General features: G+C 47.1%; 1 protein-coding gene across 1 annotated transcript in view; it reads right to left on the reverse strand.

The window, feature by feature from the left end:
- The window catches only part of LOC142303052 (vomeronasal type-2 receptor 26-like), a 132352-nt gene that overhangs the window by 75183 nt on the left and 40907 nt on the right, over window positions 1-16262 (reverse strand). Inside the window, exons 3-4 of the mRNA XM_075344553.1 lie at window positions 9352-9498; window positions 5832-6068 (exon numbers count right to left, since the gene is read on the reverse strand). Of these exons, the coding sequence (XP_075200668.1) occupies window positions 5832-6068; window positions 9352-9498 (384 nt within the window). The remainder of the gene's footprint in view (window positions 1-5831; window positions 6069-9351; window positions 9499-16262) is intronic.

A 16262-nucleotide genomic window follows, 5' to 3' on the forward strand; every position in this document is an offset into this window, starting at 1 on the left:
TTTTAAAGATTTATTTTTACAGCACTGTCATGTCAGGCAATCAAAATACAGGGAAGCCCTTTTTGTTTTTAGTTATTTAAATAAATAATTAAAAAAAATATATATTGGCTCCCGCAGCATTTTTTGTATTGCTAGCTAAGGGTAATCCAAGCAGCTACTGGCTGCTAAGTCCCACTGCTTGGTGTTACCTTCACTGGCAATGGAAAATCCAGGGAAGCATTTTTTATTTTTTTTGCCAAAAAACTACAAATAAAATGACGTGCGCTTCGCCATATTTTTGTATGCTAGCCAGGTACAGCAGGCAGGTACGGGCTGCCCGTAACCCCCAGCTGCCTATTTGTACCCGGCTGGGAACTAAAAATATGGGGAAGCCCTTTTTTTAATTAATTCATGAATTTTATGAAATAATTAAAAAAAACGACGTAGCTTTCGCCCCCTTTTTTGTGTCCAGCCGGGTACAACTAGGCAGCTGGGGATTGGAATCCACAGCACAGGATAGCTCGAGGTTTCTGGGCCCCTCTGCTGCGAATTGCAGTCCACAGCCGCCCCAGAAAATGGTGCTCTCATAGAAGCGCCATCATCTGGCGCTCTATCCAACTCTTCCAACAGCCCTGGAGCCGGGTGGCTTGTTGGGTAATCATGAGTTAATACTGGCTTTGTTTTACTAGCCAGTATTAAGCCCGAGATTCTTAATGTCAGGCACGTTTTACCCGGCCATTAAGAATCTCCAATAAAGGGTTAAAAAGAAACACCACACAGAGAAAAAATACTTAAATAGAAATAAATACACAGACACATTAGAGACTCCATCTTTATTACCCCCTGTCAGCCCTCCACGATCCTGCTCTTCTGTCTTCTTTCCCCTTCAACATATGCAGCTCTGTCTGCTTCATCAGACAGCACAGCTGCATGGGGGAAGACGCTGTGCTCCGTGCAGGAATCACTCTGTGAGAGTGACCACAGGCTCCCGGCTGTAAGCGGTGGCACGGGTTGCCATAGCAACGCTGCTCCTATCACGTGATTCCGGTGCCGCTGCGTGCTGGTAGCGGGACGTCTCTGTCACCGCTACCAAGCGCGTTGCTATGGCAACGGTGATCGCCGTGATTGACCGGCTGTGTCAGCCGGTCGGGAGCCGGCTTCTGTGGACGCTGGTAACTACGGTAAACATCGGGTAACCCAGAAGCCCTTTCCTTGGTTACCCGATGTTTACCATAGTTACCAGCATCCGCCGCTCTCACGCTGCCAGTGCCAGCCCCCTGCACACATAGCCAGACTACACATCGGGTTAAATTAACCCGATGTGTACTCTGGCTAGGAGTGCAGGGAGCCAGCGCTAAGTGGTGTGCGCTGGTAACCAAGGTAAATATCGGGTTGGTTACCCGATATTTACCTTAGTTACCAAGCGCAGCATCGCTTCCACGTGTGCTGTTGGCTGGGGGCTGTGGTCACTGGTTGCTTGTGAGATCTGCCTGTGTGACAGCTCACCAGCAACCCGTGTAGCGACGCTCCAGCGATCCCTGCCAGGTCAGGTTGCTGGTGGGATCGCTGGAGCGTCGCTTAGTGTGACGGTACCTTAAGGGAACGGGGAAGCAGAGCGTGGAGTCGAGCTAGAGCATGTCGCCGGTACACGGCGATACACAAACGTGCACCGTGTAACAGAGAGATGCAATGACAGATCCTACATGACGTGTCATAGTCATGTGACCAGTCTGTAGCCAATGAGATAACAGGCACGTGACTGGTCACATGGCTATTTTTCACGTCATGATAGGTCCTGCATCACTGCTGGCAGTGCTGGTTACCGGGAGGATTCAGCGATCATCGGATGGAATAATGGCAGGAGACAGATTGCAGGAGGGATCGCGGGGACCGGTAAGTGTTATGGCAATGTTTATTAACTGTATGTGTACATTTATAATGTGTTTTTATGTCTTTGTGATTGCCTCCCATTGTTTCCTATGCGGTTCGAGCGGTTCGCCGAACCGGTTCGCCGAACCGTACTCGAACGAGACCTCCGTTCGGCGAACCGAACTCAAGCCGAACCACGGCCGGTTCGCTCATCTCTACTCCCAATGGCAGCGGTGGTACTCCAAATTTCCACATACCACAGGTGGCGTCACAAACTCTTTAACTACCCCCTGTAAATACCCCCTTAATTTAAGTGGCCGCACGACCCCCGGATCTGGAGACCCTCGAGCCACCTGGCACCCAGATCCAAGCAGCCCGGCTGCTGACACCGGGGCGCACACATCCAATCCATGAACCCGAGCCTTGATTTTTAAATTTGGTGTTCGGTTCAAAAACCAAACCTCAGGTTCGCTCATTTCTACTGATATACCATTGTATCATCATGGCATGGTGCTAATATTACCAACTTTATTACATTACTTTTTGTTAATGATCAGTATGATGGTACAGAATTGTCACTATTGCATATACTGGTAATATTTAATTATGGACTGGCGTATTGTTATTGTGTCATATTGAGATCACATGATGACTTCTGTAATTTGCCAGCAGAGCAGAATCCTAACAGTGATTAGATTACACATCATTAAGTATTAGAGTTAACACTACCCTTTTGACTTTACCAGAACCAATCTGTCAATAAGCAATATTTCAAGACCAATATCACGTGTTGAATGTGATAATATTGGTCTTCGCAGAGTCGTGTTTGGTGAAGGAGTCGCACAGTCTGAAGTAAAATTTCAAGAAGCTCAGAGATGACCAACTCTTAACAGTGCTTTGTGTGCACACCATTGGGATTTAGCTCCGCTTGCCAGTATAATCAGTTATCACATGATTGTAAGTATGGAAATCGCATACTTGCTATGATGTAACGATTGCTAGTAGAAAAACTTCCTTTAAGACGTTCAACATATTTAACAAACATGACTGTACCAATATTAGCATCAGTATGATGGCATTTTTCTGCCATTATGTGGTGGTATTATGTAGTCATGGCATAGCGGTATTGTTGAATATTATTTACCAGCATTATTCGTCTTATAATAAATCTTTACAGGTGGCGTAATATTTGTAATAGAAACCCACATCTGAGGACCTGTGTGTGTAGCGCCCAGGGAAGGGAGTATTCTGTCCCGGGCAAATACGTGTAATGGGAATGTCACTTCTGGTGGCCGTTGCCCATTTCCATGCCCTGGGTCCCTTTTGTTAATGGGAGTATTTACAGGGGATAAAATTTATTGTCATGTGACGCCACCTGCGGGTTGCGGGTAAGGATGGGAAACGCCGCTGCTAAATGTGGGTACTCCCAGAGCTGATGGTAATTGCAGCAATGGTGTTAGGCCCTCCGCAGGTAGGGCAGTGTCTGGGAGATGTAAAAGTGCAGAATGATGGAGACCACACCAGGTTGTAATGAACAGTCTCTATTCACTTGGACCCTCGGCTTGCTGGTTCCAGTCCCAGGAGTATCAGTGCTAATGTAGTGACCCAAGTTGCTCTGACCCCAGCATTCTCTTGTTAGTTGAGTCCCCATAGCTTGAAGCGTTTGGGGCCCGACTGTCCCATTTGGGGTCCAGTCTCCTTTTCCGTACGGCGGGCAGTGCGGACCCTGTGGGGAGGTAAGTGTCCGAACCCTGATCCTAGTTTACTGCTGATGCCCCTGGATTATTTGTTTCGGTGAAGTCCATGAAGGTGTCTATGCTGTGCAGGTATTTATCAAACCGTTTGAAACTTGACATTTGATCTAGTGCCCTGTGCCCCGTTTGTGCTCTGGTCCCAGTGATATCTCAGTACCCGTCCTGGCGACCTCTCTTCTGTGCCCCCGGGGTCACTGTTACACGGACCCAGTGCAGGGACGTCCGCACACTTCACCGTGCGCTGTCAGACTCTAACTGACTCAGACTCTCTAACTCCTCCCACCAGGCTGGCTAAACCCTTCTGTAAACCCTCCTGTTAACCCTTCTATTCCCTGTGTGGAGAGTTCACTAGGATTTGATTCATGTTTTGGTGGTCAATGGCACTGTTAGTCCAGGTCTCAGGGGATAGGTCCTGCATCTGTGCCGCCCCCATGCCAGCCATCGGGCTGCTCGGATCCGGATCCACAGTGTGGCTCGATGGATTCTTCCGGACCTGGGGGCTGCGCGGACACGTCAAATAAAAGGGAACATATTTGTACGGGATTTGCCGTAGACACTCCGTGATGCCACCCACGGTGTGTGGTGAAGTGTGGCACCACCACAGCTGTTGTGGGGCACCCGGGGGTGATGGGATGGCAGCTGGATGTTAACCCCTCCGTGGGTAGGGATGGATGCCTCGGGGCCCAGTGTCTCTGTGCTGAGGATGGTGATTGCAGGGACCAGCGCGCCCGGTCAGACCGGGGGATGTTAGTTTACTCACGATTGAATGAATCACACAAGTCCAATGGTAAACCAAGGTGCTGGTGGCCGGCTGCCGCAGCCGGGTTTATTCTGGTCCCTCACCCAGGGTGGTGGTCTGTGTCACTTTCCTCTGCACTGTGTTTTTGGTGTGGTGGACTTCACGTTGTGGAACACGGGAGTCCGCTCCCAGCACTTTGGTTGGGAGCCTTGCCCGCTAACGCTGACCCTTGGTATCTACTAGGCCCTGGCGGATGCCCTATCACCCGCGGTGGGTGGTTGTCTGCTTTCGGGACTTTGGGTGGGACAGGACCTATAATCCTGTCCTCAACTGGTTAATTAACAAAGCAGGTTGTTCCGGTATCTGCTTCAGGGTCCAGGTACACCTTCTGTGCACAGTTTCCGGGTCGGTTCTCCGGTGTCGGTACCGGCGGGCTCCAACCCTGTCCTGGTCCACCTCGTATCTCCGGCAGTCGTCTTCTCATCTCTTAACAGACATGGACCACTATCTGCCACCTAGCCAGTATGCCGGGGCTCCAACCCTGATGCCTTTCCTTCCTGGCTGTGCACTTGAGCTTCACTTTCACTTCTCCTCCTACTCCACTCCACACTTGTATTAGACTTCGACTCTTACTTTTTACTGACTCCTTTCCCGCCCCGGGCGATCTCCATCTGCCTGATCCCGCCCACTGGTGTGCATTTCCTACCCTGGGGGGGTGACTAGGGTTTTGTCGGCTCGGTGTAACCCTGTGAGGGAAGGTGTTATGCGGGGCCCTATTCTGTGTGACCACCTGGCGGCGCCAGGGCATCACACATTCCCGAGAGGATGCAGTTCCTTATAGTGCCCTGACATATTCAGGGGCGCTATATGTGCTTCCAAATGCTGGGGCTAGATTATACTTCTAGTCCGACCCTGCTCCACGCAAAGCATTTTTAGGGTTATGTGTTGGCTTTCCCGTGTTTTTCTAGTGAGATCTGTTCTAAGAGCCGGTGATACTTTCTACACCTTTATTTGTAATGTGCTTTTGAAATTACACCCTAGGCAGAGTTTGGACAAGTTTTTCTCCCACAAAAATTGCCTGTTATCGACACTATATTAAAAATGCATGAATCATAAGAAATACAAATCAAATATTTGTTACAAAAAATGCATGAATCGTGATTTTTGTCATTTTGTTTTTTCTTGGCATTGGACGGGATTTTAAGAGTAATCTATGAATTTTTAGATTACGAGGTTTATGGAAGAAAATACTGACAGGTTCCCTTTAAAAGTGACTGTTAGCTCATTGATTGGCTGCAGTGGTGACAGAACTGCAGCCAATCAATGAGCTCAGTGGCTCAGGACATGATTATCAGCAGAGGTCAGAGACGCGGCACTGGAGAGCGTGCGGCAGGGGCAGACCTGGAAGCTTTGTGAGATCAGGTCATCTCCCATCCCCCCCTCTCATGCCATGAGATCAGTATACATTCTGATTATTGCAGTTTTCTTACCTCACCATTTTTCCATCTGATTAGTAAATCTGAAAAAGAGAAATTTAAATCTCCTTGTGAAGATTCTTCAATAACCGCTATTCTCCGATCTAAAATATTAGTTGTTTTAGTGTTGTGGTCTATCTTGATAACCCAATTTCTTAAGATCCATGTAAAAGGCACTTCACCTCGGTCATTAAAAGAAATGTCCCGTCCATTGGGATCCGTGTAATGGACGTGTTTCATGTACTTGTGCAACTGCAAAAAAGCAACATAGAAACATCATCAAATGATTGTCAAATGCTATAATCTACCATCATCATATATAGCGCATTACTACTATCACCCTGACACCACAACACTGAGCCGCGGCTGCCGTATCTGCCCCGATTACTGATCCTCCTAGTACCCCACATAGTAATGCCACCACTCCCCTCCTTATATAGTAAAAGCCTCTTTTGCACCCATTTGATGCTAAAATTGAATCTAGAAATTATTAATGCCCTGTGCCAGTGCCCTATAAAAAAGTGCCCACATTTTAAGCCTTAAGGTACCGTCACACATAATGAGATCGCTAGCGAGATCGCAGCTGAGTCACAGTTTGGTGACGCAGTAGCGATCCCGTTATCGATCTTGTTATGTGTGACATCTACCAGTGATCAGGCCCCTGCTGTGAGATCGCTAGTCGTTGCCGAATGGTCCAGGCCATTTTCTTCAAAGGCGATATCCTGCTGGGCAGGACACATCGCTGTGTTTGACACTGTGTGACAGGGTCCCAGTGACTGCTGAGATCGTTATACAGGTCGCTACTGCGACCTGTATTGTTCCTGCATCGCTGGTAAGGTCTGACTGTGTGACATCTCACCTGCGACCTCCCAGCGACTTACCAGCGATCCCTATCAGGTCGCATCGTTTTCGGGATCGCTGGTAAGTCGTTGTGTGTGACTGGGCCTTAAAACCGTCATGTCCCCAGTGTGCTCAATACCCTGAGTGTTCGATAACAATTATTCTTCACACTTAACAATTAATAATTTCCCTGTGTCTCTCCCATATATATTGTTCCCCTATATGCAGCATGGTGTCCTCACCTACACAACATGATGCATCTACAGCTCCCTATAATCAGTAGCCCCTTCCCACTGTATGATGACCCTCAGAAGCCCTATTCACACTACATAATGGCCCTCGGTAGCTTACTTATTTTGTATTATGACCCACAGCAGTCCCCTCACTCTGTATGGTTGCAGCCAGTAGCCACCCTCACACTGTAAGATGGCCTCAAGTATTCTCACCACACTGCATGATAACCTCTATTAATCCCCCTACACTATATTATGGATCCTACACTGCATGATGGCCCCCAATAGCCTCCCCCACAAAGTATGATGATCAATAGTAGCTTCCTCTACAATGCGTGATGACCCCCAGTATCTTCACCACAATGTAAGATGGCCTCTGGTATTCACTCCCACATTTTATGATGGCCCCAAATATTCCTACTAAACTAAATAATGGCCTATATTAGTCTCAATACAATATATTATGGCTCCTATACTGCATGATGGCCCACATTAGCCCCCCAAGCTATCTGATGGCCTTAAAACCCTCCCCACACTGTATGATGACCCATAGTAGCCTCATCTAAAGTGCATGATGACCTCCAGTATCCCCACCACAATGTATGATGGCCCCTATTAGTCCACCGAGACTAAATGATTGTGCACAGTATTCTCCCCCACACTAGAGGATGGCACCCAGTAACCTCCTCAACACTGTATTATGCCCCTCAATAGCCTGTTAAACACTATCATCACCCTCTGTATCCACACACACACTATATGATGGTCCCATGTGTCCCCACCAAAGTGTATAATGGTCCCCAGAAGTCTACCAACACCGTATGATGGCTCCAAGTATTCCCACCATACTTTATTATGACCTCCAGTAGTCCCTCCATACTGTATGATGGCCCACAGTAGCCTCCACAAACCCCGTATGATAGCCCCTATTAGTTCCAAAACACTGTATAATGGCCCCTAATAGTCCCACCAAACTATTTAATGGTCCCCAGTAGCCTTCCCACACTGTATGATGGCCCCATTACACCTTGTCTTCCTGCTCTACTGCAGAGTTTAACCATACAGTTTATAGTGACAGTATAGTGAGTGAGTGGAGTGAGTGAGGGACCGGAGCAACTGCACCTTCTGCCCCCCTCGCCGGTAGCTACACTACTGTGAGGCCTTGTTTTGTGCTGGATGAGTAGTAATTTTGACCAACACCAACCATATTATAAAGTTATATACTGGACTAAACCTGAGTCTTCACTACTTTTCATAAAAATTATAGATTTATTGATATGAAATTCACATACATAAACGAACAATAACAACAAAAACGACCGCTGGATGCCAGACCTACCACTCATCATACGGACCACTTTAAGATACGTGTTGCTGTGCATATTATATTACTTCTCTTCGCCTGATTGTAGGACAGCAACCAGGATCAGGGGCTGAATTTACCCCCTTTCCAAATACTGGAGGCTGCTGGATAACTAGGTTAATCACCTTGCGGCTGACTACCTGAGATCCTGCAAGTGTTTACAAGGTCATAAACGGCGAATTTTGCCTGCGAGATACGTATATATACATACATATATACGTAGTTATACATTACAGATTCTATGTTGAGCGACATACTTATTGTCTTAGTTGGAACAAATATAGATAATCTAAGGTATTCTGAGATCTTTGGACAGACCTAGTCCAGCATTGTATTGGATACCATCGATAATCAAAGCCACATGGGCCACTCATTTGTGAGGTGAAATGTCATTCTGGCACACCTTATGATAGACCAACTGATATACAGGATACTAGCACTTTCAATATCCTTCAGGAAAAATAAGGACTCAACTACTACTGACTGTGTCTAATAAGAACTGTTACAAGAACTGTGTTCAAAAGCCCCTGATGGAGGAGAGTGGGCGGGGCTAGCAATGACGTCATAACACTCTAAGGAGGGCTCCTACCGCCATAGGATAAAGCAACTCATTTCAGAAATTTTAAGGAAATTTTTCGGTCAATAACCTCTGGGATTATATTTAGGAAGGTCTCTAGAATGTTTTGAGACATTTCCCGAGAAATTTGATGAAGGCACCGTGAAGTTATTAATTAAAACAGAAAGAAACGCCATAACAGTGAGTAACTGAAGTCACCCATAGATACAGCAAATCTGCGCTCTGCTCTGTGAATACTTATATCCTCCTTGGATAATTTTTTTTTTTCTATACATCCTTTCATCATCATAACCTCATGAGATACGCTTCTACAGCTACTCACAACTCATATTTTGGCAGCCTAAATCCTGTCAACATAATGTGCATGTGCTGCCGCCATTTTAAGTGCTGTAATTGGATCACCGCTGCTGTATATAAATTAATAGCGGCTTATCCGGCTTGTGCACATCCTCATTAAAAGAGTCTTCACTATGTCAGTTTGGTAACTAAAAGTCAGTACATACAGCCATTTGACTTTTTTACCTCAGCTTCCTCCTCTATAAACTGTTTTGTCTTGCGCAGCTGCCATTTTGGGAGCCATGACAACGTCACTACTGTTGTATATAAATCACTAACACCTTGTCCAGCTTTAGTCAGCTGCTTGTCTATTAAAAAAGCTTTATCCTCGCACTATTAATACAATAGGATCAAGTCTGGATATAAACTGCATGAACCTACAGATCTACACTAACATCATATATAATCTGTACTCCCTACTAACGGTTACCAGGGGGCGCGAGCAATAGCAGAGTTGCAGCATTAATTACATGACAATCTCTAAAGGGGAAGTGTTCCTAATAAAACTGGAATAAATTTTTTTATTTTTGTGGCATTTCCTGTCCTTCATTAATAGTTCACAATATTTTTTCAGCTCATAACTTCATAAATTAAAGGGATTTGTTGTCATTGGTCCTGTGTGGAGTATCACGCTCTTAAAGGGTTAAACCACAGTCTTTGGATTATAGTCTGCAACATCTACTCTAGAGATTTAAAGCTATGTTCTGGGACGTTTTTCTCCTAACGGTGCAATAAATAAACTGTTTTATCAGAACTACCTAAATAATTGCATCACACATAAAATTAATTCAGAGATGAATAAAGGAGCGGTCCCGAAAGTTATAACTCCTTCAACAACAGGAAAATTTACTCTCTACAACTCAAAAAACACTTTCAGCAAAAATAATAATATTAGAGACTCTAAAATACCAAAGGACAAAGATGAATAAACACCTCTAACCACCAACAATACAAAGGAAAGTTTTAAATTGCCTGATTCTTTTCATAAAGGATGCCTAAACAAAGATGATCATATTGACAAAAATTCATTAGGAGACAACCATCCTCTTCTAGGAGGACAAATCAATTATATTCCACCCTCGTCTTTTGATCTATATGAGAGCAACAGGTCATCTTCTACAATACATGAAAGCATGGACTTATCTGCTGCTAGCAATAAAAGGAAAGAAATGGGTGAGTCTTTTGAAAAATATAGATCCTATAACACCACTGTACTCACAGATTCTAGCGATGAGTCTAATTCTAAATCACTAGACAAACAAAGACCTAGACTCGACCGATATTCCTGTGATCCAATACAGATTCCTACATTAGACTTGTCTCACTTGAAAAATATTCAAAATCCTACTCATGTGAATTTGGAATCTCTTATGATTGGCTTGATATCATCCTTAAACACCAACATTAATGTTGCTCTGGCTAGTCAAATAAAGACTTTAAAAAAAGACTTATCTGCCACTAATAACAGACTTGACATTTATGGAGAAAAAATCTCCGAAATAGAAGAAAAGACGGAAGATCTTAGTAAAAGCCATGATGAATTGCGCTCTCAAATTCGCTTCCTCAGAAGTAAGGTAGCTGACATTGAGGACAGATCCAGGAGCAATAATTTAAAATTTCGTGGTGTACCTGAATCTGTTTCTAAATCTGACTTAGAGGGGTAAGCTAAATGCCTTATTTGAAAAATATTACCATCACTTTCGGAATTGGATGTCGAAATAGACAGAATACATAGACTTCCTAAACCAAGGTCAGTTGGATCGGATGTTCCAAGGGATGTCATACTGCGTCTTCATTTCTTTAACACTAAAGAAATTTTTTTAAAATACATCAAAGACAATAGATCATTACTAGAGATGAGCGAACCGTTCGCGGTTCGGCTCGAGGTCGGTTCGCCGAACGGAGGTCCCGTTCGAGTTCGGTTCGTCGAACGTTCGACGAACCGAACTCGAACCAATAGGATATAATGGGAGGCAATCACAAACACATAAAAATGCATTATAAATGTACACATACAGTTAATAAACATTGCCATAACACTTACCGGTCCCCGCGATCCCTCCTGCACTCTGTCTCCTGTCGCTATTCCATCCGATGATCGCTGAATCCTCCCGGTGACCGGCTCTGCAAGCAGTGATGCAGGACCTATTGTGACGTCAAAATAGCCATGGGACCAGTCACGTGGCTATTATCTCATTGGCTACAGACTGGTCACATGACTATGACGCGTCATGTAGGACCTGCGAGTGCATCTCTCCGGTACACGGTGCACATTTGTGTATCGCCGTGTACCGGCGACATGCTGTAGCACACGATCGACTCCCCGTTCCGTTAGGGACCGGCTGACACAGCCGGTCATTAACGGTGATCACCGTAGCCATAGCAACGCAGTTAGCGGTGACGTCACCGCTAACTGCGGCTCCGGGAATCACATGATCGGAGCCCTGTTGCTATGGTAACGTGTCTGTCACCGCCAGCAGCCAGCAGCACTGATCTCTCACTCTGTGAAGGCTGCAAGCTGCTTTCCGTGCGGTCATCACGGAGTGATTTCTGCACGGGAAGCAGCGTCTTCCCCCATTCAGCAGTGATGGAGCAGAGCTGCATTTGTTGAACGAGAAAGACAGAAGACAATGGATCGTTGAGGGCTGACAGGGGGTAATAAAGATGGAGTCTCTAATGTGTCTGTGTATTTATTTCTATTAAAGTATTTTTTCTCTGTGTGGTGTCTTTTTTTTAACCCTTTATTGGAAATTCTTAATGGCTGGGTCAAACGTGCCTGACATTAAGAATCTCTGGCTTAATACTAGCTAGTAAAACAAAGCCAGTATTAACTCATGATTACCCAACAAGCCACCCAGCTTCAGGGCTGTTGGAAGAGTTGGATACAGCGCCAGATGATGGCGTTTCTATGAAAGCGCCATTTTCTGGGGCGGCTGCGGACTGCAATTCGCAGCAGGGACGCCCAGAAACCTCGGGCTAACCTGTGCTGCGGATTCCAATCCCCAGCTGCCTAGTTGTACCCGGCTGGACACAAAAATGGAGCGAAGCTCACGTCGTTTTTTTTTTAATTATTTCATGAAATAAGTGAAATAATTAAAAAAAACCGGCTTCCCTATATTTTTGGTTCCCAGCCGGGTACAAATAGGCAACTGGGTGTTGGAGGCAGCCCGTGGCTGCCTGCTGTACCTGGCTAGCATACAAAAATATGGCGAAGCACACGTCATTTTTTTGGTGGGCAAAAAACTTCTGCATACAGTCCTGGATGGCGTATGCTGAGCCTTGTAGTTCTGCAGCTGCTGTCTGCTCTTCTCCATACAGACAGACAGCAGCTGCAGAACTACAAGGCTCAGCATACTCCATCCAGGACTGTATGAAGAAGTTTTTTGCCCCCTGAAAAAATTATGTGGGCTTCGCCATATTTTTGTATGCTAGCCAGGTACAGCAGGCAGGTACGGCTGCCCCCAACACCCAGTTGCCTATTTGTACCCGGCTGGGAACCAAAAATAAAGGGAAGCCCTTTTTTATTATTTCATGAATTTCATGAAATAATTAGAAAACAAATGACGTAGGCTTCGCCCCATTTTTGTGTCCAGCCAGGTACAACTAGGCAGCTGGGGATTGGAATCCGCAGCACAGGTTGGCCTGAGCTTTCTGGGCCCCACTGCTGCGAATTGCAGTCTGCAGCCGCCTCAGAAAATGGCACTTTCATAGAAGCGCCATCTTCTGGCGCTGTAGCCAACTCTTCCAGCACCTGCCTGCTATACCTGGCTAGCATACAAAAATATGGCGAAGCTCACGTCCTTTTTTTGTAGTTTTTTGGCAAAAAAAATAAAAAATGCTTCTCTGGATTTTCCATTGCCAGTGAAGGTAACACCAAGCAGTGGGGGTTAGCAGCCAGTAGCTGCTTGGATTTCCCTTAGCTAGCAATTAGTGATGAGCGAGCATGCTTGTCACTACTCGGTACTCGCACGAGTATCGCTGTACTCGGGCTGCTCGGCGGGGACCGAGTAATCTCGCGATACTCGTGCTGTACTCGTGGTCTTCATTTCTGCATGTTGGCGCTCTTTTGAGAGCCAGCCCTCATGCAGGGATTGGCTGGCAGACCACTGCAATGCCACAGCCCTGTTAGTTGTGGAATTGCAGTGATTGGCCGACCTGCACAGCGTGACCGAACCTTTATATCGGCCGGCGTGCTGTGCTCTGCTCACAGCTATCCAGACTGTCAGTGCAGGGAGAGTGTCGCTGATTCAGGGAAAGCTTTGCGGCCCTTTATAGCTTTTTCAGTTGCAGGGCTGCAAACAGTGTGACCAAAAGTCCTTCTCAGGACTATTCTAGTTGTATACAGGCAGGCAGGGTATAGCCAGGTCGGAGTACAGTAGCAGAGTCCTTCTCAGGACTACTGTTGCTATATACAGGCAGGGTATAGCCAGGTCTGAATACAGGCTAGTGACCAAAAGAGTCCTTGTCATGACTATTGTACCAGTATACAGGCAGGCAGGCAGGCAGGGTAGTGGTGACTGTATACCAGCCTTCATCATATCTGGGGCTGGTGTACACAGTGTAAAACAGTCCAGATAGTGTCTGACTTGTCTGTAATTGTCGCTCCCCAAAAAAACCTGTTAGGTTCTTATTGCGTCCGTGCTTGGTTTTTAAAACCGCACGTTTGTGCCTGTTGGTGGCAGCGTACAGGTGCACTTGTGTGCAATTTCCAGAAACTTTAATATAACGCACAAGTAGTGAATATACACGTCAGCAGTGCACAGCATTGCAAAATGCGCAAGGGCATTGGCAAGGAACAAGGAAGTGGACGTGATGGTGGTGCAGGCAGAGGCCGAGGTCGTGGGCAAGCTCTAATTTCGCCACAACAAAGGGCCACATCTAGTCGCTCGCACGTCCTGTCCCAAATTCTTGGGGACCGCAGCAGTACACCGCTCTTGAACCAAGACCAGTGTCAACAGGTTGTTAGTTGGATAGCAGATAATGCTTCCAGTCAGATTGGCACCACCACAAACACTCTGTCTTCCACACGGTCAAGTGTCAGTAGCCGTGATACTGCACCGCACATTTCTGAACCTGATCCTCCTTCCTACCACCAGGCTGAGTACACGTCCTCCTCGGACATTAATGATCCCACACTTGGACACTCGGAAGAGCTGTTCACGTTTCCATTCACACATTCTGGCCTCTCGCCAGCTCATATTGAAGTGGGTCATGAGGAGATCATCTGTACAGATGGCCAAATATTTGAGCAGCCACGTTCTCACGAAGTTGGCAACGTGTCTCAACAAGTGGTGGACGATGATGAGACACAATTGTCAGGAAGTCAGGAGGAGGAGCAGGGTGCGGAAGAGGAAGACGACGTGGTGGATGATCCAGTAACTGACCCAACCTGGCAGGAGGATATGCAGAGCGAGGACAGCAGTGCACAGGGGGAGGGAGGCGTAGCATCACAACAGGCAGTAAGAAGCAGGGTGGTGGCCCCAGGCAGAAGTCAGGCAACCGTTCCCCGGAACAACACGACTACACAAGGTGCCTGTACAAATGTTAGGTCTTCCCGAGTCTGGCAGTTTTTTAAGTTGGATCCAGATGATTCAAAAAAGGCCATTTGCAACACCTGCCGTGCCAGCATCAGCAGGGGTACCAAAACTAGCAGCCTGACCACCACCAGCATGATCAGGCACATGTCAGCCAAGCACCCGACTTTGTGGGAAGTACAACAGAGTCGAGGAGCACTGCTTGCTGATGTCACTGCTACGTCTTCGCTGGTTGTGCATGCGAGCCAATCCCCTGTCCATGCTGCCTGCGAACAAGCCTCCTCCACTCCTGCACCTGCAGTTGCCTACGCAGAAAGAACACCATCATCAAGCACGTCCTTGTCCCAGCGCAGCGTTCAGTTATCCATTCAGCAAACCTTTGAACGCAGGCGCAAATACACTGCCAACACCCCACATGCCACAGTTCTAAATGCTAACATTTCGCGACTGCTTGCGCTGGAAATGTTGCCTTTTAGGCTGGTGGAGACAGAAGCATTCCGTGACCTGATGGCGGCAGCTGTCCCACGTTACTCGGTCCCCAGCCGCCACTATTTCTCCCGGTGTGCCGTCCCCGCGTTGCATAACCACGTGTCACAAAACATCACACGTGCCCTGAACAACACTGTTTCACCCAAGGTCCACCTAACCACAGACACGTGGACAAGTGCTTGTGAGCAAGGCCGCTACATCTCGTTGACGGCACACTGGGTTAATATTGTGGAAGCTGGGACCCAGTCTGAGCGAGGGACGGAACACGTCCTTCCCACACCAAGGTTTGCAGGCCCTACCTCAGTCAGTGTTTCACCCACACTCTACAGCTCCGGAATGTCATGCTCTTCAGCCTCCTCCTCCTCCTGCGCATCCTCATCCACTGTGCCCTCCACACCAGTCACAAGCTGGAAGCACTGCAGCACTGCCTCGGCGAAGCGGCAACAGGCTGTGCTGAAGCTAATCTGCATAGGTGACAAACCCCACAATGCAGAAGAGCTGTGGACAGCTCTGAAACAGCAGGCAGATCACTGGCTCACACCTCTGAACCTAAAGCCAGGAAAGGTCGTGTGTGACAATGGCCGGAACCTGGTGGCGGCTTTGAGGCGAGGCCAGCTGACACATGTTCCATGCGTGGCCCATGTGCTCAACCTCGTGGTTCAGCGGTTTCTAAAGTCATACCCAGAGCTGTCTGATCTGCTGGTAAAAGTTCGCCACCTGTCTGCACATTTTCGAAAGTCACCTACTGCTTCAGCCGGCCTTGCCGGCTTTCAGCGCCGTTTGCATCTTCCGGCTCACAGACTGGTGTGTGATGTCCCCACGCGTTGGAATTCAACTCTGCACAAGTTGGTCAGGATATGTGAGCAGAAGAGGGCAGTTGTTGAGTACCTGCATCACCTAAGCCGTCGGGAAATGGGTCAAACTCCACACATAACACCTGAGGAGTGGAGATGGATGTCAGACCTATGTACCATCCTCCAAAACTTTGAGGACTCCACCAAGATGGTGAGTGGTGATGACGCCATTATTAGCGTCACCATACCGCTACTCTGCCTTCTAAAACGGTCTCTGCTG

Source organism: Anomaloglossus baeobatrachus, chromosome 1 (assembly GCF_048569485.1).
Source record: "Anomaloglossus baeobatrachus isolate aAnoBae1 chromosome 1, aAnoBae1.hap1, whole genome shotgun sequence".
Taxonomy (NCBI): domain Eukaryota; kingdom Metazoa; phylum Chordata; class Amphibia; order Anura; family Aromobatidae; genus Anomaloglossus; species Anomaloglossus baeobatrachus.